The sequence below is a fragment of the Anolis sagrei genome, chromosome Y (genome assembly GCF_037176765.1).
Source record: "Anolis sagrei isolate rAnoSag1 chromosome Y, rAnoSag1.mat, whole genome shotgun sequence".
Taxonomy (NCBI): Eukaryota; Metazoa; Chordata; class Lepidosauria; order Squamata; family Dactyloidae; genus Anolis; species Anolis sagrei.
Window position 1 is genome coordinate 8,331,500 of NC_090035.1, and position 23,098 is coordinate 8,354,597.

At 45.6% G+C, this 23,098-nt stretch overlaps 1 protein-coding gene across 1 annotated transcript in view; it reads right to left on the minus strand.

Annotated features, from left to right (window-relative positions):
• Positions 1-3,512: 3,512 nt before the first annotated feature.
• LOC132782161 (beta-1,3-N-acetylglucosaminyltransferase lunatic fringe) overlaps positions 3,513-23,098 on the minus strand; it is a 51,317-nt gene continuing 31,731 nt past the window's right edge. The window contains exons 2-8 of the mRNA XM_067461773.1: positions 16,198-16,246; positions 13,574-13,673; positions 11,732-11,885; positions 10,142-10,227; positions 8,722-8,887; positions 8,357-8,442; positions 3,513-5,607 (exon numbers count right to left, since the gene is read on the minus strand). Coding sequence (XP_067317874.1) covers positions 5,541-5,607; positions 8,357-8,442; positions 8,722-8,887; positions 10,142-10,227; positions 11,732-11,885; positions 13,574-13,673; positions 16,198-16,246 — 708 coding nt within the window. The 3' untranslated portion in view covers positions 3,513-5,540. The remainder of the gene's footprint in view (positions 5,608-8,356; positions 8,443-8,721; positions 8,888-10,141; positions 10,228-11,731; positions 11,886-13,573; positions 13,674-16,197; positions 16,247-23,098) is intronic.

A 23,098-nucleotide genomic window follows, 5' to 3' on the forward strand; every position in this document is an offset into this window, starting at 1 on the left:
GAGTTGGAAGAGACCTCATGAGCCCCTGCCTAGAAGCAGGAATATTGCACTTAAATCACCCCTGACAAATGGCCATCCAGCCTATGTTTAAAAGCTTCCAAAGAAGGAGCCTCCACCACACTCCGGGGCAGAGAGTTCCACTGCTGAACGACTCTCACGGTCAGGAAGTTCTTCCTCATGTTCAAATGGAATCTCCTCTCTTGTAATTTGAAGCCATTGTTCCATTACATCCTAGTCTCCAAGGAAGCAGAAAACAAGCTTGCTCCCTCCTCCCTGTGGCTTCCTCTCACATATTTATACATGGCTATCATATCTCCTCTCAGCCTTCTCTTCTTCAGGCTAAACATGCCCAGTTCCCTAAGCCGCTCCTCATAGGGCTTGTTCTCCAGACCCTTGATCATATCCATCATTTTAGTCGCCCTCCTCTGGACACATTCCAACTTGTCAATATCTCTCTTGAATTGCGGTGCCCAGAATTGGACACAATATTCCAGGTGTGGTCTAACCAAAGCGGAATAGAGCATGGGGAGCATGACTTCCCTAGATCTAGGACTCCAAAATCTTTTTCACACGTACTGCTCTCGAGCCAGGCATTGTCCCCCATTCTGTCTCTTTGCATTTCCTGTTTTCTGCCAAAGTGGAGTGTCTTGCATTTGTCTCTGTTGAACTTCATTTTGTTAGTTTTGGCCCATCTCTCTAATCTGTCAAGATCCCTTTGAATCCTGCTCCTGTCCTTTGGAGTCTTGGCTCTCCCTCCCAATTTGGTGTTGTCTGCAAACTTGACGATCCTGCCTTCTAACCCTTCATCTAAGTCATTAATAAAGATGTTGAACAGGACCGGGCCCAGGACAGAACCCTGCGGCACTCCGCTCGTCACTTCTTTCCAGGATGAAGAGGAAGCATTGGTGAGAATCACCCTCTGGGTTTGTCCATTTAACCAATTACTGATCCATTACTTACCAAATGAGTGAGACCAGGCCAGGGCTGAAGTTTTATTAATTTTGGGTCTGCACCCCATGTGCCATTAGTAAGTTTCCACAGGATGTTATTGTGTGCAGCTACTTTGTGCTTGGTGTACGTTCAGTGTTTCCTATATGTTAGTACTACATGGGGCACATTTATTTCACCTCTGATTTGTATTCAGTGTGTACAGCAACATGGAATGACTTGCAAACATCAAAATATGGACATCACGCTCCAACTTTGGGTTGCTTTTTAAGCCTTTCGATATGTTGTCAATACAGAACAAGATTTGTGGTTTTTGTCCCAAGGTGCAAACAAAACAAAACACAAGTCGCGTGTCCTTTCGATCAGCCAACCAGCTGCTTTATTGAAAGCAAAGATGGCTACCATAGACTCCATGGTAACAATCAGGTTTAATTCCCTGAGAACATTGATCCAGGTTAATTTTTCCACCCCAAACATCTCTATTTCATGGGTTTTTTTCTTAAGCAAAGACAGAACACAAACATTTTCTACTTTGATGGAAGAAGATGAAGGAAGGGAACAACACCCCAGATACTGGGATGTATAAATTAAGGGCAAGCAGGCGATTACAAAATACTTCTTCCATTACGTTCTTGGAACAGATTTTACAGAAGCGTGTGTTTTTCTTTTCCGATCCACAGAAAAAAATATATGTTAATTTTTAAGTCAAACCATTGAAAAAGCTACATAGGCCTCTGCTTTAACAAAAAAAAAAGGCACAGTAAATAATACTGCAGCAATAAGATATTTACAAACAACACCCAGTATGGGCCATTTCTTTCTCTTTTTCATTTGGAATGGAAACCTTGGCTCAAGGCTCCACGAAGCAAAATACGACACTGGGATTTAGGGAAAGGAAAAAGGATGAAGAAGGAAGGGTACAGCTCTTCAGGTGGCTGAGATTGGGATGGCAGACTTTCAGGAGGAGGATACGTGGAGAGTGGCATGCGTTAGGTTTGGAGAGGATGCTCCAGAGCAGTGTTTCTCAACCTGGGGGTCGCAAGGGGGTGTCAGGGGGGTCGCCAAAGACTATCAGAAAACACAGTATTTTCTGTTGGCCATGGGGATTTTCTGTGGGGAAGTTTGGCCCAATTCTATCATTGGTGGGGTTCAGAATGCTCTTTGATTGTAGGTGAACTATAAATCCCTGCAACTACAACTTCCAAATGTTAAGGTCTATTTTCCCCAAACTCCACCAGTGTTCACATTTGGGCACATTGAGGATTTGTGTCAAGTTTGGTCCAGATTTATCATTGCTTGCATCCACAGTGCTCTCTGGAGGTAGGTGAGCTACAACTCCCAAACTCAAGGTCAATGCCCACCACATTTGGGCATATTGAGGATTTGTGTCAAGTCTGGTCCAGATTTATCATTGCTTGCCTCCACAGTGCTCTCTGGAGGTAGGTGAGCTACAACTCCCAAACTCAAGGTCAATACCCACCAAATCCTTCCAGTATTTTCCACTGGATATGGGAGTTCTATGTGCCAAATTTAGTTCAATTCCATCATTGGTGGAGTTCGGAATGCCCTTTGATTGTAGTTGAACTATAAATCCCAAATGACAAAATCAATCCCCCCCTCCCAACTCCTACAGTATTCCAATTTGGGCATATTGGGTATTTGTGCCAAATTTGGTCCAGTGAATGGAAATGCATCCTGCATATCAGAAATGCATCCTGCATATGGAGGATTTGTGTCAAATTTGGTCCAGATCCATCATTGTTTGAATTCACAATGCTCTCTGGAGGTAGGTGACTACAACTCCCCAACTCAAGGTCAATGCCCACCAAACCCTTCCAGTATTTTCTATTGGACATGTGCCAAGTTTGGTTCAATTCCATCATTGGTGGGGTTTGGAATGCCCTTTGATTGTAGGTGAGCTATAAATCCCAAATGACAAAATCAATCCCCCCCCCCCAAATCCCCCCCAGTATTCAAATTTGGGTGTATCGGGTATTTGTGCCCTTTGATTGTAGGCGAACTATAAATTCCAGCAACTACAACTCCCAAATGACAAAATCAACACCCCCTCCTGACTCCACCAGTATTCAAATATGGGCATATCGGGTATTTGTGCCCTTTGATTGTAGGTGAACTATAAATCCCAGCAACTACAATTCCCAAATGACAAAATCAACTCCCCCTCCTGACTCCACCAGTATTCAAATTTGGGTGTATTGGGTATTTGTGCCAAATTTGGTCCAGTGAATGAAAATACATCCTGCATATCAGATACGATTCATAACAGTAGCAAAATTAGTGTTATGAAGTAGCAACAAAAATAATTTTGGGGGTCACCACAACATGAGGAACTGTGTTAAGGGGTCACAGCATTAGGAAGGTTGAGAAACACTGCTCCAGAGGGAACAGCATATGGATAGGGATGCTACATGCAGATGCTAACACAGGCATGGGCCAACTTTGGCCCTGTAGGAGTTTTGGACTTCAACTCCCATCATTCCTAACAGCCTCAGGCCCTTTCCTTTTCCCGCTCAGCCGCTTAAGCGGCTGAGGGGGAAAAGGAAGGGGCCTGAGGCTGTTAGGAATGATGGGAATTGAAGTCCAAAACTTCTGGAGGGCCAAAGTTGGCCCATGCCTGTGCTAATGTATACAGGAGTATACATTAGTCCAGCTCTGAATTCCAAACTGATGAAAAGCAGCTCTCCAGAACTCATCTATATACACATACATAAGGAAGAAACAATAGCTTAACACTACAAAGTAAAACTTTCCAAAAACTCACAAAGCATAGTATGTAAACCTTCATTTCAAGACTTTTCCGGAGCCTCACAAGCATAACAGGACAAGGAAAAGGAAGACAAGAAGGAGATAGATGCGTTTCTGGGACAGACTCTCCATTTCCTTCCTTCCAAACTTGGGACTATAAGTCCCATTTTCCGCAAGCAGCAGCAACATCAAAGCTTAGTAAAGGATGATTGGAGGAGCTGAAGGGCAACACATCTGGAAAGTATGCAATTGTTGAAGGGTGGTGACGTGATTAACACCTGCTCATTTACCACCCAAGTCCACTGTAAGGTGGCTGAATTCTGTACAAAACTTGGCTTCTATGGTGGAAGGCATGCAGTGTGAAAAGAAGTGCCTAATTTAGGCTAGATTGTGCCTTTTGTTCCTGTTTCTAACCTAGTACTGGTTAGTATTTACTCCGTTGCCAAAGGTAAGTACAGTAGAGTCTCGCTTAGTCGACACAAATGCAGGACGTCGGATAACAAAAATGTCGGATAATATGGAGTCTTCTGCTGTTACTCATCTGACACACACTAGACACCTAGAATACTAACAACAGGGACTCAAAGAGTTAAGGCAAGGCAATGCCCCAGGGCTAGACGGGCCAGAAAGGTGCCTGGATGCGGAAGAGGAGTGTGGAAATCACAGAGGGAAGGAGGGAGGATGCTTCAAGATTATTAAGATTGTCTGGAGAGGCCCTGCTCTCAGTCCCACCGGCCTCGCAAGCGCATCTGGTGGGGACGAGGGACAGGGCCTTCTCGGTGGTGGCCCCTCGACTCTGGAACTCTCTCCCACTGGAGATCAGAACCGCCCCGTCTATCCTGACATTTAGGAGACAGGTGAAGACTTGGTTATGGAGACAGGCATTCGACGAGTGAGCCAACACCCTGAGAGATGGATGGAGGATGATCAGCAACGATTTTAGTGTGACGACTGACCATTATAGTTATTGATGGTAATGGCTGTTTTAATGTTTTACTGTAATATGTATTATGATGTTTTATTGATTGTATGTGATATTATGGTTGGAAACCCGTCTGAGTCCCTCAAGAGAGGTGAGAAGGCCGGTATACAAAACTATTAAATAAATAATAAATAAATTCCGCTTCCTGTTCATCCTCTTTCCCCCTTTTCCTTCCTCCTCCTCCTTGTCTTATTGGGAATGGAGAGAAAGTTGGGAAGCATTCCTTTAATTGAAGGGGAAATGCTGGAGGAAAAGGGGAGCCTTGGATATGACAGAATGTCGGATAAGTGAAGGTCGGATAAGCGAGACTCTACTGTAATTCTACGATTCCGTGACTTGAGAGCATTCATTCTATCCTATCTGTGTATCCCCTGCCCCAATAAAAAGGTGTGTGCGCATACATATACATATATATATGCATACATACACACACACACACATGGATAAGAGCCTCGGATATGACGGAATGTCGGATAAGCGAAGGTCGGATAAGCGAGACTCTACTGTAATTCTACGATTCCGTGACTTGAAAGCATTCATTCTATCCTATCTGTGTATCCCCTGCCCCAATAAAAAGGTGTGTGTGCATATATATATATACACACACATACACACACACACAAACATGTTCAACACACTCAGCCTGCCTGGAGAGAGCAGAAGAAGGAAGACCGGGCCGCACAGCAGCCTATACAACGCACACACTGTGAATGAACCACAGTAATTAAAGAGCCAACCGCTTCACAGCAAAGGGAGAAACAACGACACGAATACATGGGTCCCACGCGCTCTTCGGATACCGGGGAGACGCGGGACGAAGTTACGAAGGGGGACGCCTTGTCTCTTAGTAAGCGACGTTCGAAGGGCACCAAGGAGTGTCCGGATGCAGCAGGCAGTGGATGGAGCGGAACCTGCAAACGAAAAAAGGAGGAATATTCAGCACTGGCCTTGAAGCACCACACCTGTGAGATTCAAGGCAGCGAGGAGGTTAACCAGTCATCACGGTCCCAGAAACTCTTGCAATGCTGGTGATGTGGAGCCTTAGCTCTACAACTGCATCAAAACATTGCAAGAGTTTCTGGGACCGTGATGACTGGTTGTTGAATGATCAGATCATTATCTTACTGAAAATCTGCAACCAAATTAAATCAGCAACAGCCTTACAATTATAACTTTTTTTTTCCAGAGGAGCAGCTGGGACAAAGAGTCATCTACACCTAAGAGGCCTAGCAACTACATTGCAGCATAGACATGTGTAGACTAGAATACTTCTACTGTAAGAAAGGTAACTAGGCTGAGCTTCAAGCCATCATCTACCAGTCTCCAGCAAGATTGTAGTAAGGAATAATACAACAACAATAACAACAACAACAACAACCTAAACAACAACACTGTGTCATCAAAGTCTTTCAAGGCTGCAATCCCTGGGTTGTTGTGGGTTTTCCAGGCTGTCTGGCCATGTTCCAGAAGTATTGTCTCCTGACGTTTCACCCACATCTATGGCAGGCATCCTCAGAAGTTGTGAGATCTGTTGGAAACTGGGAAAATTAGGTTTATATATCTGTGGAATAATGTCCAGGATGGGAGAAAGAACTCTTGTATATTGTATACCATGCAGCTGTGGACAAGTCTTTTAGGCTTTTAAGTAGAGGCTGGATGGCCATCTGTCAGGGGTGCTTTGAATGCAATTTTCCTGCTTCTTGGCAGAACAGGATTGGACTGGATGGCCCATGAGGTCTCTTCCAATATGATTCTAAGTCTACATAGGGACCCCAAAATACAGCATTGCCCAAACACGAATCAAGGAACACGAAAGGCACTGCAGACTAACCTAACCAGAGAAGCCAGCCATAGCAGAGCACCTGATGAACCAACCTGGACACAGCATATCATTTGAGGACACAGAAATGCTGGGCCACTCTCACAACCACCATGCCAGGCTACACAGAGAAGCCATTGAAATCCACAAGAAACATGTGGATAATTTCAACAGAAAGGAGGAAACCATGAAAATGAACAAAATCTGGCTACCAGCATTACAAAAAAAACCTCTAAAATCAGGACAATAAATAAGGAACAATACTCAAAAATCGGGAATTTCAGACAGGAAACAATCAGGGCCAGCTAACACCTCCCAACAATAAATTCCCTCCAGTCAGGTAGCAGGCAGGCTTTGAAGCTGCAAAGCCATTCAATGCTAATCAAGGTGGCCAATTGCAACAAGAGTTCTTTCTCCCACCCTGGACATGGCTGACTTTTCTGGCTGAATCAGTCCGCAGTGCCTTTCATGTATTTTTATTCATGTTTGGATGATGCTGTATTTGGTGGTCCCTATGTAGGGCCCCCGGTGGCTCAGTGGGTTAAAGCACTGAGCTGCTGAGCTTGTTGATCAAAAGGTTGCAGGTTCAATTCCGGGGAGCGGCGTGAGCTTCCGCTGTCAGCCCTAGCTTCTGCCAACCTAGCAGTTCGAAAAACATGCAAATGTGAGTAGATCAATAGGTACCGCTCCAGCGGGAAGGTAACGGCGCTCCATGCAGTCATGCCACATGACCTTGGAGGTGTCTACGGACAGCGCTGGCTCTTCGGCTTAGAAATAGAGATGAGCACCACACTCCAGAGTCAGACATGACTGGACTTAATGTCAGGGGACTACCTTTACCTTTTACCTTTATGTAGACTTATCTATAGTTGCATTGTATACAGTAGACTAGTGTTCTTTCTCCCATCCTGGACATTATTCCACAGATATATAAACCCCACTTGCTTAGTTTCCTAATAACCTCACAACCTATTAGGATGATTGCATAGATGTGGGTGAAACGTCAGGAGCGAATACTTCTGGAACATGGCCAGACAGCCCAGAAAACTCACAGCAACCCAGAGATTCTGGCCATGAAAGCCTTCAACAAGACAATATGATCATAGAATCAAAGAGTTGGAAGAGACCTCATGGGCCATCCAGTCCAACCCCATTCTGCCAAGAAGCAGGAATATTGCATTCAAATCACCCCTGACAAATGGCCATCCAGCCTCTGCTTAAAAGCTTCCAAAGAAGGAGCCTCCACCACACTTTGGGGCAGAGAGTTCCACTGCTGAACGGCTCTCACAGTCAGGAAGTTCTTCCTAATGTTCAGATGGAATCTCCTCTCTTGTAGTTTGAAGCCATTGTTCCGCGTCCTAGTCTCCAAGGAAGCAGAAAACAAGCTTGCTCCCTCCTCCCTGTGGCTTCCTCTCACATATTTATACATGGCTATCATATCTCCTCTCAGCCTTCTCTTCTTCAGGCTAAACATGCCCAGTTCCTTAAGCCGCTCCTCATAGGGCTTGTTCTCCAGACCCTTGATCATTTTAGTCGCCCTCCTCTGGACACATTCCAGCTTGTCAATATCTCTCTTGAATTGTGGTGCCCAGAATTGGACACAATATTCCAGATGATGATGATGATTCCATATGATGATGATGATGATGATGATGATTATTATTATTATTCCTTACTACAAACTTGCTTGTAGTAGGGACTAATACTACAGACTTGTAGATGATGGTTTGTGGCTCACCCCAGACCCCGAACAGGAATAACTTTAGTTCTAGTTCCTTTTCTTAAGGAGGACTTTGTGTAGCTTTGCCCTACGCTTGTCTGCAGAGCAATGAGACACTCACCTGGATGGATCTTCCTCCACCGAGAACGCCCCTTTCATATGGATAGAATTCCTTTTGTTTTCAAACATCCCATAACTCAGGGTCACCTGCAGGAAGCGGGAAATCCGTATTTAGGATGTGAGGATTAAGCTCCAACCTCTTCACAATCCTTTACATTAATAACGCATCATATAGTTCAGCAACTGTATGAGAGATGGACCAATTTCCCACCATCCAACAAACCCAGATACCTCCACTTTCCTCTCAAAATGGCAATGGAGACATATCCGTATACTTCTCCCCATTCCCCACTGCTTTTACCAGGCACAGAAGGACCATGAATGATCCATGGGAAGATGGCGGAAGGAAGGGTTGCTTGACGCTACCTGTTTGTGAATCTCCGACTTGGGCACTTGATGGAGGTTCTCTAGGTGAGAATGGAAGAGGTTGCTTCGGATCAGCTTCACCCCCAGAACGGATTCGATGATGTACCCGATGGTGCAGTCGTCGGGGAGCCGGATCTTCTCCGCTGTGCTCATGAAATGCCCGCCGCTGTGGAGGGATTACAGAAGGTTTTGGTCAAGTGAGGAAGTCCATTTCACAAAAACAAGCAAAAGGAGATATTGGATTTGCCTAATTTAAAGAAGGCATGCAATTCATAGTTGCTTGATTTATTTCTGAAGCCTTACATGCTATATATACGTGAGAATACTATCATAGAATCATAGAATCAAAGAGTTGGAAGAGACCTCCTGGGCCATCCAGTCCAACCCCATTCTGCCAAGAAGCAGGAATATTGCATTCAAAGCACCCCTAACAGATGGCCATCCAGCCTCTGTTTAAAAGCTTCCAAAGAAGGAGCCCCCACCACACTCCGGGGCAGAGAGTTCCACTGCTGAACGGCTCTCACAGTCAGGAAGTTCTTCCTCGTGTTCAGATGGAATCTCTTGTAGTTTGAAGCCATTGTTCCGCGTCCTAGTCTCCAGGGAAGCAGCAAACAAGCTTGCTCCCTCCTCCCTGTGGCTTCCTCTCACATATTTATACATGGCTATCATATCTCCTCTCAGCCTTCTCTTCTTCAGACTAAACATGCCCAGATCCTTAAGCCGCTCCTCATAGGGCTTGTTCTCCAGACCCTTTATCATTTTAGTCGCCCTCCTCTGGACACATTCCAGCTTGTCAATATCTCTCTTGAATTGTGGTGCCCAGAATTGGACACAATATTCCAGGTGTGGTTTAATCAAGGCAGAATAGAGCATGGGGAGCATGACTTCCCTAGATCTAGACACTAGGCTCCTATTGATGCAGACCAAAATCCCATTGGCTTTTTTTTGCCACCACATCACATTGTTGGCTCATGTTTAACTTGTTGTCCACGAGGACTCCAAGATCTTTTTCACATGTACTGCTCTCAAGCCAGGCATTGTCCCCCATTCTGTATCTTTGCATTGCTTCTTTCCCTCACTACCACGAATCTCTTACTCTTCTTCTCATGTTAGTTGTATCCATAGTTAAGGATGACAAGTACACTGAATTTAACCACCGTTAAATGAGTGAAACCGACTTCAAAGCACGGTTCCAAGAGACACAGAAACACACAACAATCCAACCCATTCCTAATAGCTAAATACTAGTTGAGATGAAGTTATCTTTCCAGCAAAGTGACAGGTGTCAGCTCAGAGATGGATCTTCAAGTGGCATGAGGACTACAATACCCATCGGCCCTAAGCAGCATGGGAAATGTAGTTCTAAAAACTCTATAAAGAAGGACGCATTGCCCATTCTTTGCATTATGAGTTGCCTTACCTAGCCCAGGGACTCATCTTCAGTGCCAGTCCGCGGCTGATGCAGAAACCAGCACCACCAGTAGCAAACCAGAAGTGTACAGGATGCTGCAGGGAGAGTGAAATAAACAAGAATCAAAGCCAATTCCAAGTGTTTTCCTGTTACAATCTAAACTCTATCAAATAATAATAATAATTATTATTATTATTATTATTTATAATTGTTTCCAGTGAAAAACTGGAAAAGGTGACACAATACGAGGATTTAAAGATCGAACTGCTAAGACTCTGGCACAAGCCAGTCAAGGTGGTCCCAGTGGTGATTGACACACTGGGTGCAGTGCCTCAAGACCTTGGCCTGCACTTAAACACACAAATTACCATCTGTCAACTGCAAAAGGCCACCCTACTGAGATCTCCACGTATTATTTGCTGATACATCACACAGTCCTAGACACTTGGGAAGTGTCTGATGTGTGATCCAATACAACAGCCAGCAGAATGACCTTGTTTGATGTTCCATAATACGAAGCCAAATTTTATTTATTTACAGCATTTTTACCCCGCCCTTTCTCACCCCAGAGTAATTCAGGTGGTCTCAAAATGCTAAAAGTACAGCATTAAAAGAAATAGCCATTGTAGCCTGCCATCTGTAGTCCGCCATCTCAATCTATCCTGGCCATCTGTCAGGGGTGATTTGAATGCAATATTCCTGCTTCTTGGCAGGGGGTTGGACTGGACAGCCCAAGAGGTCTCTTCCAACTCTTTGATTCTATGATTCTATGAAAAGGTAAAGGTTTTCCCCTGACATCATGTCCAGTCGTGTCCGACTCTGGGGGTCGGTGCTCATTTACGTTTCTAAGCCGAAGAGCCAGTGTTGTCCATAGACACCTCCAAGGTCATTTGGCCAGCATGACCGCATGGAGCACTGTTACCTTCCTGCTGGAGCGATACCTATTATCTACTCACATTTGAATGTTTTCAAACAGCTAGATTGGCAGAAGCTGGGGCTAACAGTGGGAGCTCACCCCGCTTCCTGGATTCAAACCTGCGACCTTTCGATCAGCAAGTTCAGCAGCTCAGTGCTTTAACCCACTGTGCCACCAAAGGTTCTAGATAGGTAAAGGTAAAGTTTTCCCCTGACATGAAGTTCAGTCGTGTCCAACTCTGGGGATTGGCGCTCATCTCCATTTCTAAGTCGAAGAGCCGGCGTTGTCCATAGACACCTCCAAGGTCATGTGGCCAGAATGACTGCATGGAGCACTGTTACCTTCCCGCTGGAGCAATACCTATTAGCTACTCACATTTGAATGTTTTCGAACAGCTAGGTTGGCAGAAGCTGGGGCTAACAGTGACATGAAGTTCAGTCGTGTCTGACTCTGGGGGTTGGTGCTCATCTCCATTTCTAAGCCAAAGAGCCGGCGTTGTCCGTAGACACCTCCAAGGTCATGTGGCCGGCATGACTGCATGGAGCACCGTTAAAAGGGATCGGGACCATGAATATGAATTAGTTACTGATGCGTAACTTCAGGTTATGCTTCTGTAACTGTAATAATGAATCCCAGCTCTTGATTTTTATCTTTGGGGCTTACAGCTCTGCCTGTCGACTCACCACTTTGTTCTCGCTGATCCTCTCCGTGGCCTGAATGGGCCTGTCCAGGCTGGGTTTCCCAATATAGATGTCCTGTGTGTGGGGATAACTGGACAGCAGCTTGATCAGCATCCGTACGTTGACATAGTTGTCATCGTCCACATGGCAAAACCACCTAATGCAGCAACGACAACAAGAAGCAGCTGAGTTGTGGTTCTGGTTGTTATTATCACTATCTATATCCCACTGTTCTCCCCGTAGGGACTCAAGGCAACTAATAACCACACAAATCTAATAACAATTTGAAACAATACCAAAAACATCAACAATTAAATATCAACATAATGTTAAAATGCAATAAATATACGAGGGTTGAATGAAAAGTAATGCCTCCACCTTCGTAACTCCTCAACAGATGGCAGCACTGGTATGAGGCAGGTACTGGCTTGTTCAGTAGACTCTCCTCTACAGTTCCATTTTGGTGGGAAGCCTTAGCATTGAATGGTTGTGTTGTTATAGTACGAAGTATGGAACCCTGCTCAGACAGTTGGTCAATGCGACTTAAGCAACGTGCAGTCATTGAATTCTTGACAGCAGAAGGTGTCATCCCAAAGGAGATTCCTCAAAGAATGCAAGCTGTTTATGGTGATTGTGTTGATTCAAGTACTGTGTATCATTGGGCTAATATGTTTAAAGATGTTGAGGTGGGAACATCTGACTTGCGTGACAAACAAAGAGTTGGATGTCCTGTGACAGCAACCACTGAGTTTCACAAGCAAAAGGTTGACTCATTCAGGACAATCATCATATCACTCAGAGAGAAATTTCAAGCAAGTTAAAGAGCACATTCTAAGGATTATGTCTGCATTTGATTTATTAAAATATTCCAATCCAAACCCAAGTAACGAAGGTGGAGGCATTACTTTTCATTCAACCCTCGTACAGTTAAAGTCATATTTCAAACTCCCATCCATAGTATCCTAGAGTTGGAAGAGAACCTAAAGGATATCCAGTCCAACCTCCTGACAGGCAGGAAGACACAATCAAAGCCTTCCCGACAGATGACCATCCAGCTTCTGCTTAAAAGCCTCCAGAAAAGGAGACTCCACTACATTCTGAGGCAGCAAAGCAGAATTCACTAATGGTATTGTGTCTGGGACTTATTTAATACAGTATCTTTAAAATGCAGGATTTGAGCCACTCCAAAATGGGTATGGCAGGATCCTTCAGTCAATCAGGAAAACTAGCATCCGCAGTCACATATCCAAGATATCTTGCACACACACTTAAGTACAACTGGCTTTGGATACACAACTGGCTTTGGATACACAACTGGATACAGGATTGCCTTCTTCTTCATCTCCATCTATCCAAAGGATGGGACTCGTTTGTTGTTGTTCATTCGTTCAGTCGTCTCCGACTCTTTGTGACCTCATGGACCAGCCCACGCCAGAGCTCCCTGTCGGCCGTCACCACCCCCAGCTCCTTCAAGGTCAGTCCAGTCACTTCAAGGATGCTCACCAAATCTTGGATCACAACTCCCAGCATTCATGATCTACTAGGCTGGCTACGACTGCTAGGAGCTGCGATGCAACAACATCCATGATGTCTCCATGATTCCCAGCCAATTCCATATTGGGGAATTGTACATGTTATTGGAAGACCACACTCAACATTTCCATTGAATATTCTATTAATGTGGGTCAACTGCTAACCAATTAAACATGGTGACCCCAACCAAATTATAGTCCTACATTGATGCTATTTTCAACTCAAGTTTGGAAAAAAGAAACTGGGAGAGTCGCACATATAGAATATAACAAAATCTTCAAATTTCCCACCCCAGCCCTTCTCCTGCCTTACTTTCTTCCAGATTCGATGAATTTGTCGTATTCCACCGCCATCTTGCACGACAGGGCTTGGCGGCTGTGGGCGGCTGAGCAGTTGGTGTTAATGACGTTTGCTGTGGCGGAGAAAGAAGGAATAGGAGTTAGCCTTCAATTTGGGATCATCAAAATGTACAGTGACACCAAGGCAATAAATCCACACTAGGATGGGAATACAGTAGTTTTCACGGAGCTATCCAGGGTGCTAGGCCTAGCAGAAGGAAAATCTTCAGCACCTTGGACAGTTCCCTTGAAGCCTGGCTTGAAACTTGCTGGGATTTTCTACCCTTTGAGGCAGGTCATATAATCTGCAACAGCTGCCAAATTCTTTCAGATCTCTTTTCCAGACTGAATTTGACCATTGGAAACCCCACAAGTGAGTTATAGTCCTTCCTGAGCCTGAGTACAGTTCAAACACCACCTTGTTCCCATCCCATGGGAACAGATGCAACCAGTGGGATGGGAACGGATAGGCATAGATAGGCAGACCTTTTCATTTAGTCCGGCTTTTAATTGTTCACGCAGAAACATCTTCTCAGGGAGTTGTAATACTGATACTCTTATTGTTCGTGCAAAACCATAACTAACAGTAGAATTAAAAAGAATGCATTGCTGGTTTTTTTTTTATGTCAGAAATAACTTGAGGAACTGCAAGTCACATCTGGTGTGAGAGAATTGGCCGTCTGCAAGGACGTCACCCAGGGGACGCCCGGATGTTTTACCATACTGTGGGAGGCTTCTCTCATGTCACTGTATGAGAAGCTGGAGCTGGCAGACAGGAGCTCACCCTGCTTCTGATGTGAGAGAATTGGCCGTCTTCAAGGATGTCGTCCAATGGACGCCCGGATGTTTTACCATCCTGTGGGAGGCTTCTCTCATGTCACTGTATGAGAAGCTGGAGCTGGCAGACAGGAGCTCACCCTGCTTCTGATGTGAGAGAATTGGCCATCTGCAGAGATGTTGCCCAGCGGACGCTCAGACGTGTTACCATCCTCTCATTTCCTCACATGGGAAGCTGGAGCTGAGCTGCCAGGCTGTCTGCAGAGATGTTGCCCAGGGGACGCACAAATGAGATACCATCATGTGAGAGACTTCTCTCATGTTCCTGCATGGGAAGCTGGAGCTGACAGATGAGAGCTCACCCCACTTCTAGTGTGAAAGAATTGGCTGTTTGCAGACATTGCCCAGGAAACGCTTGGATGTGTTATCATCCTGCGGGAGGCTTCTATCATTTTCCTGCATGGGAAGCTGGAGCCGACAGGTGGGAGCTCATCCCGCTTCTGGTGTAAGAGAATTGGCTGCCTGCAGACATTGCCCAGGAGATGCTTGGATGAGGTACCATCCTGTCAGAGGCTTCTCTCGTGCATGGGAAGCTGGAGCTGACAGACAAGACCTCACCCCACTTCTGGTGTGAGAGAACTGGCCATCTGCAGAGACATTGCCCAGAGGATGCTTGGATGTGTTACCATCCTGTGGGAGGCTTCTCACATGTCCCCACATGGGAAGCCAGAGCTGACAGATGAGAACTCATCCCACTTCTGGTGTGAGAGAATTGACTGTCTGCAGAGACGTTGCCCAGGAAATGCTTGGATGTGTTACCATCCTGTAAGATGGTAACATCGCATGGGAAGCTGGAGCTGACAGGTGGGAGCTCGTTCCTCTTCTGGTGTGAGAGAATTGGCTGTCTACAGAGACATTGCCCAGGGGACGCTAGAATGAGGTACCATCCTGTTAGAGGCTTCCCTCATGTCCCAGCATGGGAAGCTGGAGCTGGCAGGTGGAAGCTCACCCTGCTGCCCAGATTTGAACTGCCAACCTTTTGGTCAGCAGTCCTGCCAGCACAAGGGTTTAACTCCTTGCTGGCCATGTAGAAGACCTCCAAGTCACTCAGGTATTGCAAAACCGGGGCTTTCTTTGGGTCTGTCCACTTGTAACATAGTCGACTTCTATTCCTACTGTCTTTCACCTTACCAAGCTTCATTGTCCTATCTAGAATGTCATATTTTCTCATGATGTGTCTGAAATATATCATTCTCTTTGCTTCTCAGGAGGATTAGGGCTTGATTTGCTCTAGAACTCAATAATTAGTCTTTGATTGTTATCCACAGAACCACATTTGTGGACCTTTGTATCGCCTCTCTTTCCTAAGAGGCTCTGGAAGGAGAGACTGCATGCATCTCCAGACTGTGAGCTGTTAGGCGTAAAGAGATCTTCCTTTGTTTCCAAACCAAGCCCAGCAAGTGTTAACTCAGGAAAAGTAAGGGGGGGGATGGGTTAGCATGCAAACTGGACCCTTTATTGGGGGCCAGAGGGGGGCAAGCTAGGAAAAACCCTTGTCCTCCTGTTCAGACTGCATTTTCCCATCAGCTGCCACCTGTTACTCTCTGGGGCGTCAATGCCGGGCCTGAATAGAGCGCATTAGCATGAGAAGAATAGAGGGATCTCGCCCCAGTCTCAATGGAGGGAAGGGCTGCTCAATAAACACTAACTCAGTAAATCCCCCCTGCATTAAAAAAGTTAATTCCCTGGGAACTCCAGCACCAGGCCAACCCGCCTCCAAAGTGAGGGACATTGATGGGAAGGTGCCCTTGGCCCACTCACCTGTCCTTTTTTTCAGCTCTTCGTCCTCTCCATCCGTGAAGATAAATGTCTGAAAGACATAGAAAGGAAAATAACATCAGGAGGAATGTTAACTACAAGGGCTTCCAAAACTCCCTCGCTACTTCTATGAGTAAGACGTAAACAAAGACATAGATAGAGCAGTATCTTTGAGACGAGGTGCAAAAAAGAGATTTCTAACATGACAGCAATCTCTTTGAATTGTTCTGCAATGCATTCAACTCACGGATAGTCTGCGCTACACATCTCAGTGTGTAAATCTCAGTGTCTAGATCTAGGGAAGTAATGCTACCCCTCTATTCTGCTTTGGTTAGACCACACCTGGAATATTGTGTCCAATTCTGGGCACCACAATTCAAGAGAGATATTGACAAGCTAGAATGTGTACAGAGGAGGGTGACTAAAATGATCAAGGGTCTGGAGAACAAGCCCTATGAGGAGCGGCTTAAGGAGCTGGGCATGTTTAGCCTGAAGAAGAGAAGGCTGAGAGGAGATATGATAGCCATGGATAAATATGTGAGAGGAAGCCACAGGGAGGAGGAAGCAAGCATGTTTTCTGCTTCCCTGGAGACTAGGACGCGGAACAATGGCTTCAAACTACAAGAAAGGAGATTCCATCTGAACATGAGGAAGAACTTCCTGGCTGTGAGAGCCGTTCAGCAGTGGAACTCTCTGCCCCGGGGTGTGGTGGAGGCTCCTTCTTTGGAAGCTTTTAAACAGAGGCTGGATGGCCATCTGTCAGGGGTGATTTGAATGCAATATTCCTGCTTCTTGGCAGAATGGGGTTGGACTGGATGGCCCATGAGGTCTCTTCCAACTCTTTGTTTCTATGATTCTATGAAATGTGTCATTTTCCACCAAGAAGAGATTAAAAAGAAGGCTTTCTGCTATTCTAGATACTTTCCTAAGAGGCCGAAGTCCTGCTGACAATTACATTAGGTAAAGGTAAAGGTTTTCCCGACATTAACTCCAGTCATGTCCAACTGGGATTTGGTGCTCATCTCCATTTCTAAGCCGAAGAGTCGGCATTGTCCATAGACGCCTCAGGTCATGTGTCCGGCATGACTGCATGGAGCGCCATTACCTTCCCACCGAAGCTGTACCTATTGCTCTACTCACATTTGCATGTTTTTGAACTGCCCACTAAACCCTTCCAGTATTTTCTGTTGGTCATGGGAGTTCTGTGTGCCAAGTTTGGTTCAATTCCATCATTGATGGAGTTCAGAATGCTCTTTGATTGTAGGTGAACTATAAATCCCAGCAACTACAACTCCCAAATGACAAAATCATAATTTTTTGAGTGATGGTCACTCCTTGTGTTGTGAGATGTTTTGTTGCCAAATTTGGTGTGATTTCGTTCATTGGTTCTTTTGTTTTTAAGGCACTCATTATGCACAGAGCATTTTTTTTATATAGATAACTAGCTCTCCCCTGGCACGTGTTGCTGTGGCCCAGTCTGGTGATCTGGAAAATAAAGTAATGAGAAAGTGTTGGTTTCTAATAAATGTAATGTCTTGATGCTTGTGGGTAAACAGTATTTCTTGCTGTTTCTTTGTCAGTGTTGATGTGGAGAGTGTCTGGTTTGCCTAGACTGGAACATGCAACATTTCATTGTCCTTCTTTAGGGGTCCCTTTCAAATCTTTGATACTGCACCTGTCATATACACGTACGTGTGTGTGTGTGTGTGTGTGTGAATGGCTGGATGGCCCTTTGTCAGGAGGGCTTTGATTATGTTTTTTTGCCCTGGTGAAAGGACTTGGACTGGATGGCCTTAAGACAGCATTTCTCAACCTGGGAAGTCAAGACCCCAGGGGAAGGGTCACCAGGGGGCTGTTAGAAGGGTCACCAAAGACCATAAGAAAACACAGTATTTTCTATTGGTCATGGGGGTTTTGTGTGGGATGTTTGGCCCAATTCCATCGTTGAAGGGGTTCGGAATGCTCCTTGATAGCAGGTGAACTATAAATCCCAGTAACTACAACTCCCAAATGTCAAGGTCTATTTCCCCCAAACTTCATCTGTGTTTATATTTGGGCATATTGAGTATTCATGTAGAGTTTGGTCCAGACCCATCATTGTTTGTGTCCACAGTGCTCTCTGAATGTAGGTGAACTACAACTCCCAAACTCAAGGTCAATGCCCACCAAACCCAGTATTTTCCGTTGGTCATGGGAGTTCTGTGAGCCAAGTTTGGTTCAATTCCATCGTTGATGGAGTTCAGAATGCTCTTTGATTGTAGGTGAACTATAAATCCCAGCAACTACAACTCCCAAATGACAAAATCATAATTTTTTGAGTGATGGTCGCTCCTTGTGTTGTGAGATGTTTTGTTGCCAAATTTGGTGTGATTTCGTTCATTGGTTCTTTTGTTTTTCAGGCACTCATTATGCACAGAGCATTTTTATATATAGATAGATAGATAATAATAATTGAAGCCTTCGGGACCTTAACTATCGCTTACAGATGCCCAGTTTTGTACTGTTTCAGGTAAAGATTGCAAACATAATGATGCAGCTAGACCTTTTCTGCGGGCACCTCCCTGTGCCCAAGGCAATGGGCTGTGGCTACACTCGCCACTGCGTGAGGTGCTTGCGCTCCGGCGCGAGCCAGGCCTGCCCCCCATGCTGGTCCCCCAGGTAGCCGAGGCGCCTGCTTCAACCTGCTTGCTGCCCGTGTTCCAGCAAAAACAACAACACAACCCTCCCGCCTGTCGGTGATTCACCTCCAACTGCTGCCTGAACCTGCGCCAAGAAAGCAAGCAAGCGCGGCCCCACCTCCCTATCCCTGCCACCTGCCTGGCTGCACTTTCTTATTTACATAGGTAATTCCTGGCATCTGCTGCCTGTCTCCCTTTCTCCCTCTCTTTCTTTCTTTCATACATTCTTTCTCTCTTTCTCCTCCATTGCAGCTGAGGGTGAGATGGGGCTCACGCTGAAAACCCAGTAAACAAAGGCAGAAGTTGGAAGGGGGGAAAGGTTAGGTTGGGCTCTGGAAAGGCAGCTGCCCTAAACTTTGCTTCAAAAGCAAAGGGTGTTTTGCAGCAGAGCGCCATTTGAACTGGTAATCTGGGCAATGTCTTTGCTCCCTTCACATGTACAATGGGTAAAAGGGGGCAGGGAAGAAGGCAAGCAAGGAGGGCTCGAACAATAGATCCCGGCCTCCGCCAACTTAATGCAAGAGAGGGAGAGGGAGAGCAACTGAAATGGTGTTTGCTCTCCATTAGCATACAGCTGGGCTGGTTAACTGGGCTAAACAGGGAGGGGAAGACCCATAAAACAACTTGGTTTAATCGCTGGAGTAGAAGGGCAAGGAAGAAGCCCTGGGTACACAGCAAGGGAAAGCAAAGGAGCCCAGTCCTTGGGTTGTTGTAGGGTTTTTTTGGGCTATATGGCCATGTCCTAGAGGAATTCTCTCCTGACGTTTCGCCTGCATCTATGGCAAGCATCCTCAGAGGTAGTGAGGATGCTTGCCATAGATGCAGGCAAAACATCAGGAGAGAATGCTTCTAGAACATGGCCATATAGCCCAAAAAAACCTACAACAACCAAGTGATTCCGGCCATGAAAGCCTTCGACAATACAGCTCAGTCCTTCTTTGGCAGGACAATCCCAAGGAACACTCCCTTGCCCCACATTTTCAGCTGCTTTTGTGGCCCTATTTCTCTTTCCTTCCACTACTTCCTATCCAGTTCAGTTGCTGCAAACAAAGTTCAAAATGTAGGTTGTTGTGAGTTTTCTGAACTGTATGGCTATGTGCCAGAAGCATTCTCTCCTGATGTTTTGCCCACATCTAGGGCAGGCATCCTCAGAGGTTGTGAGGTCTGTTGTGAGGTCTCACTACCTCTGAGGATGCTTGCCATAGATGCAGGTGAAACGTCAGGAGAGAATGCCTCTAGAACATGTCCATATAGCCCGAAAAGACCTACAACAACCTATTCTGACAAAATTCCTGCATGATCTTGCGTATTATTGGTTCTCAAATGAAGCAGGTTGAAGATTTGAAGGCCACCGCGTTTGGAGATGTGTGAAGTGACTGATGGAGAACGAAGCCGGATGCATTTGTGTGAAAAAGATCTTGGAGTCCTCGTGGACAGCAAGTTAAACATGAGCCAACAATTTGATGTGGCAGCAAAAAAAGCCAATGGGATTTTGGCCTGAATCAATAGGAGCATAGTGTCTAGATCTAGGGAAGTAATGCTACCCCTCTATTCTGCTCTGGTTAGACCACACCTGGAATATTGGGTCCAATTCTGGGCACCACAATTCAAGAGAGATATTGACAAGCTGGAGTGTGTCCAGAGGAGGGCAACTAAAATGATCAAGGGCCTGGAGAACAAGCCCTATGAGGAGCGGCTTAAGGAGCTGGGCATGTTTAGCTTGAAGAAGAGAAGGCTGAGAGGAGATATGATAGCCATGTATAAATATGTGAGAGGAAGCCACAGGGAGGAGGGAGCAAGCTTGTTTTCTGCTTCCTTGGAGACTAGGACGCGGAACAATGGCTTCAAACTACAAGAGAGGAGATTCCATCTGAACACGAGGAAGAACTTCCTGACTGTGAGAGCCATTCAGCAGTGGAACTCTCTGCCCCGGAGTGTGGTGGAGGCTCCTTCTTTGGAAGCTTTTAAGCAGAGGCTGGATGGCCTTCTGTCAGGGGTGATTTGAATGCAATATTCCTGCTTCTTGGCAGAATGGGTTTGGACTGGATGGCCCATGAGGTCTCTTCCAACTCTTTGATTCTATGATTTGTCCCCCATGCAATGCCAATATAGAGGGGAAATAGAAGCAGCGGAGAAGAGGGAACAGAGTCTGCTTGCATTTTGTACTTTTCTCCCTTGAAAATGGAAAAAATATTTACCCAATTAGATCAGGACGCTGCCTCTAACAACTGTGCCTGAGCTTGTGCCCAGAAATAGCCCCTTAGCTAATCCTTTTGCTGCTATAAATAGACCAAAGCAGATTATTTTTATTGTTTTGTTTATGACTGGGCTGCATCGGAAGGGCTTGTCCTCAACACTGAACTTGCACCCCCAGAAGACAGGCAGCTTCCTTGGAAAGTAGGCGAGGCGCTCCAGACCTTCCCAACCGGAAGAGACCCCGCAATGCTTTGGAAACCAATACCAGGAGGTGGTAACCAAAAACACTCGATGGAAACTCAAACCTCCCTCTTTCTTTTTCTCATTCTCTCCCTTACACTTCAGTCTCTTTCAGAGAAACACTCACTCTTTGATCCATGAAGTTTGGCTTTTGCTAGCCAAGCCTCTTTTAGGAACTCCGTGTTCTTATACACAGAGGCAGGAAGAAGATGGAAAACCCTGAAAGCAAACAGACCCAAGCTGGAATGTATGTGTGCATAACAGGTAGCCTAGGCTCATCTCTTTTTCGCATTATCATGGGGTGTCTGCGCCCTACACCACTGGAGAAATTACACTGTCTAGCCAGTATCGCACCACCTGACATCCGCCGGGAAGTGACAGCCAATAGTGAAAGGACCCAGGCAGAGACATCTCCAGCTCATCCCCTGTTTGGGTATCAGCCAGCATGTCAACGACTTAAATCCAGACATAGTTTTCTAAGATCTACAGAGACACTCGCTGGAACACCTCAGCAAGCGAGAGTCCAAAAGTGGCAGGCTCAAACCCAGAACCTCAACCAATGGCTGATACCAAATGAGAGACTCCCCCCTGGGCACACAGAGGACTGGGCGACTTTGAAGGCGCTGAGCAGACTGCGCTCTGGCACCACGAGATGCAGAGCCAACCTTCAGAAATGGGGCTACAAAGTGGAATCCTCGACATGCGAGTGCGGAGAGGAGCAAACCACTGACCACCTGCTGCAATGCAACTTGAGCCCAGCCACATGCACGATGGAGGACCTTCTTGCAGGAACACCAGAGGCACTCCAAGTGGCCAGATACTGGTCAAAGGACATTTAATCAACTACCAAACTCACACATTTTGTATTTTCTCTGTTTGTTTGCTTTGTTCTGTTAGAAATGTAATATAGAATCATAGAATCATATAATTGACTGGCTGCCCTGACACGAGAAATAAATCTCTTTTTCTAGGCCTAGGTGAGGAAAATAAAATAAAAAGCATACTTGGACTACAATGCCCATAATGTTTGGACAGCATGAAGAGAATAGATGAATAAGACATAGCAACAGGTAATGTATATCCAGGTTAGAACTTGAGGCTTCTCAAAAGTTCAGAATCTAAATACAACTCGAAACATTTTACTTTTGAGGGATCATTCCTTCTAACTCAAGATGGGATTATACGAGGGTTGAATGATAAGTAATGCTTCCACCTTCGTTACTTGGGATTGTATGGGAATATTTTAATAAATCTAGTGTCTAGATCTAGGGAAGTCATGCCCCCCATGTTCTATTCTGCCTTGGTTAGACCACACCTGGAATATTGTATCCAATTCTGGGCACCACAATTGAAGAGAGATATTGACAAACTGGAATGCAAAGATATAGAATGGGGGATGCCAATTGAAGGGAGATTTTGACCAGCTCTGTATCCAGAGAAGGGCGACTACAATGATCAGGGGGTCTGCAGAACAAGTCCTATGAAGAGCGGCCTAAAGAGCTAGGCATGTTTAGCCTGAAGAAGAGAAGGCTGAGAGGAGACATGATAGCCATGTATAAATATGTCCAACCCCATTCTGCCAAGAAGCAGGAATATTGCATTCAAAGCACCCCTGACAGATGGCCATCCAGCCTCTGTTTAAAAGCTTCCAAAGAAGGAGCCTCCACCACACCCCGGGGCAGAGAGTTCCACTGCTGAATGGCTCTCAAAGTCAGGAAGTTCTTCCTCATGGTTTGAAGCCATTGTTCTGTGTCCTAGTCTCTAGGGAAGCAGAAAACAATCTTGCTCCC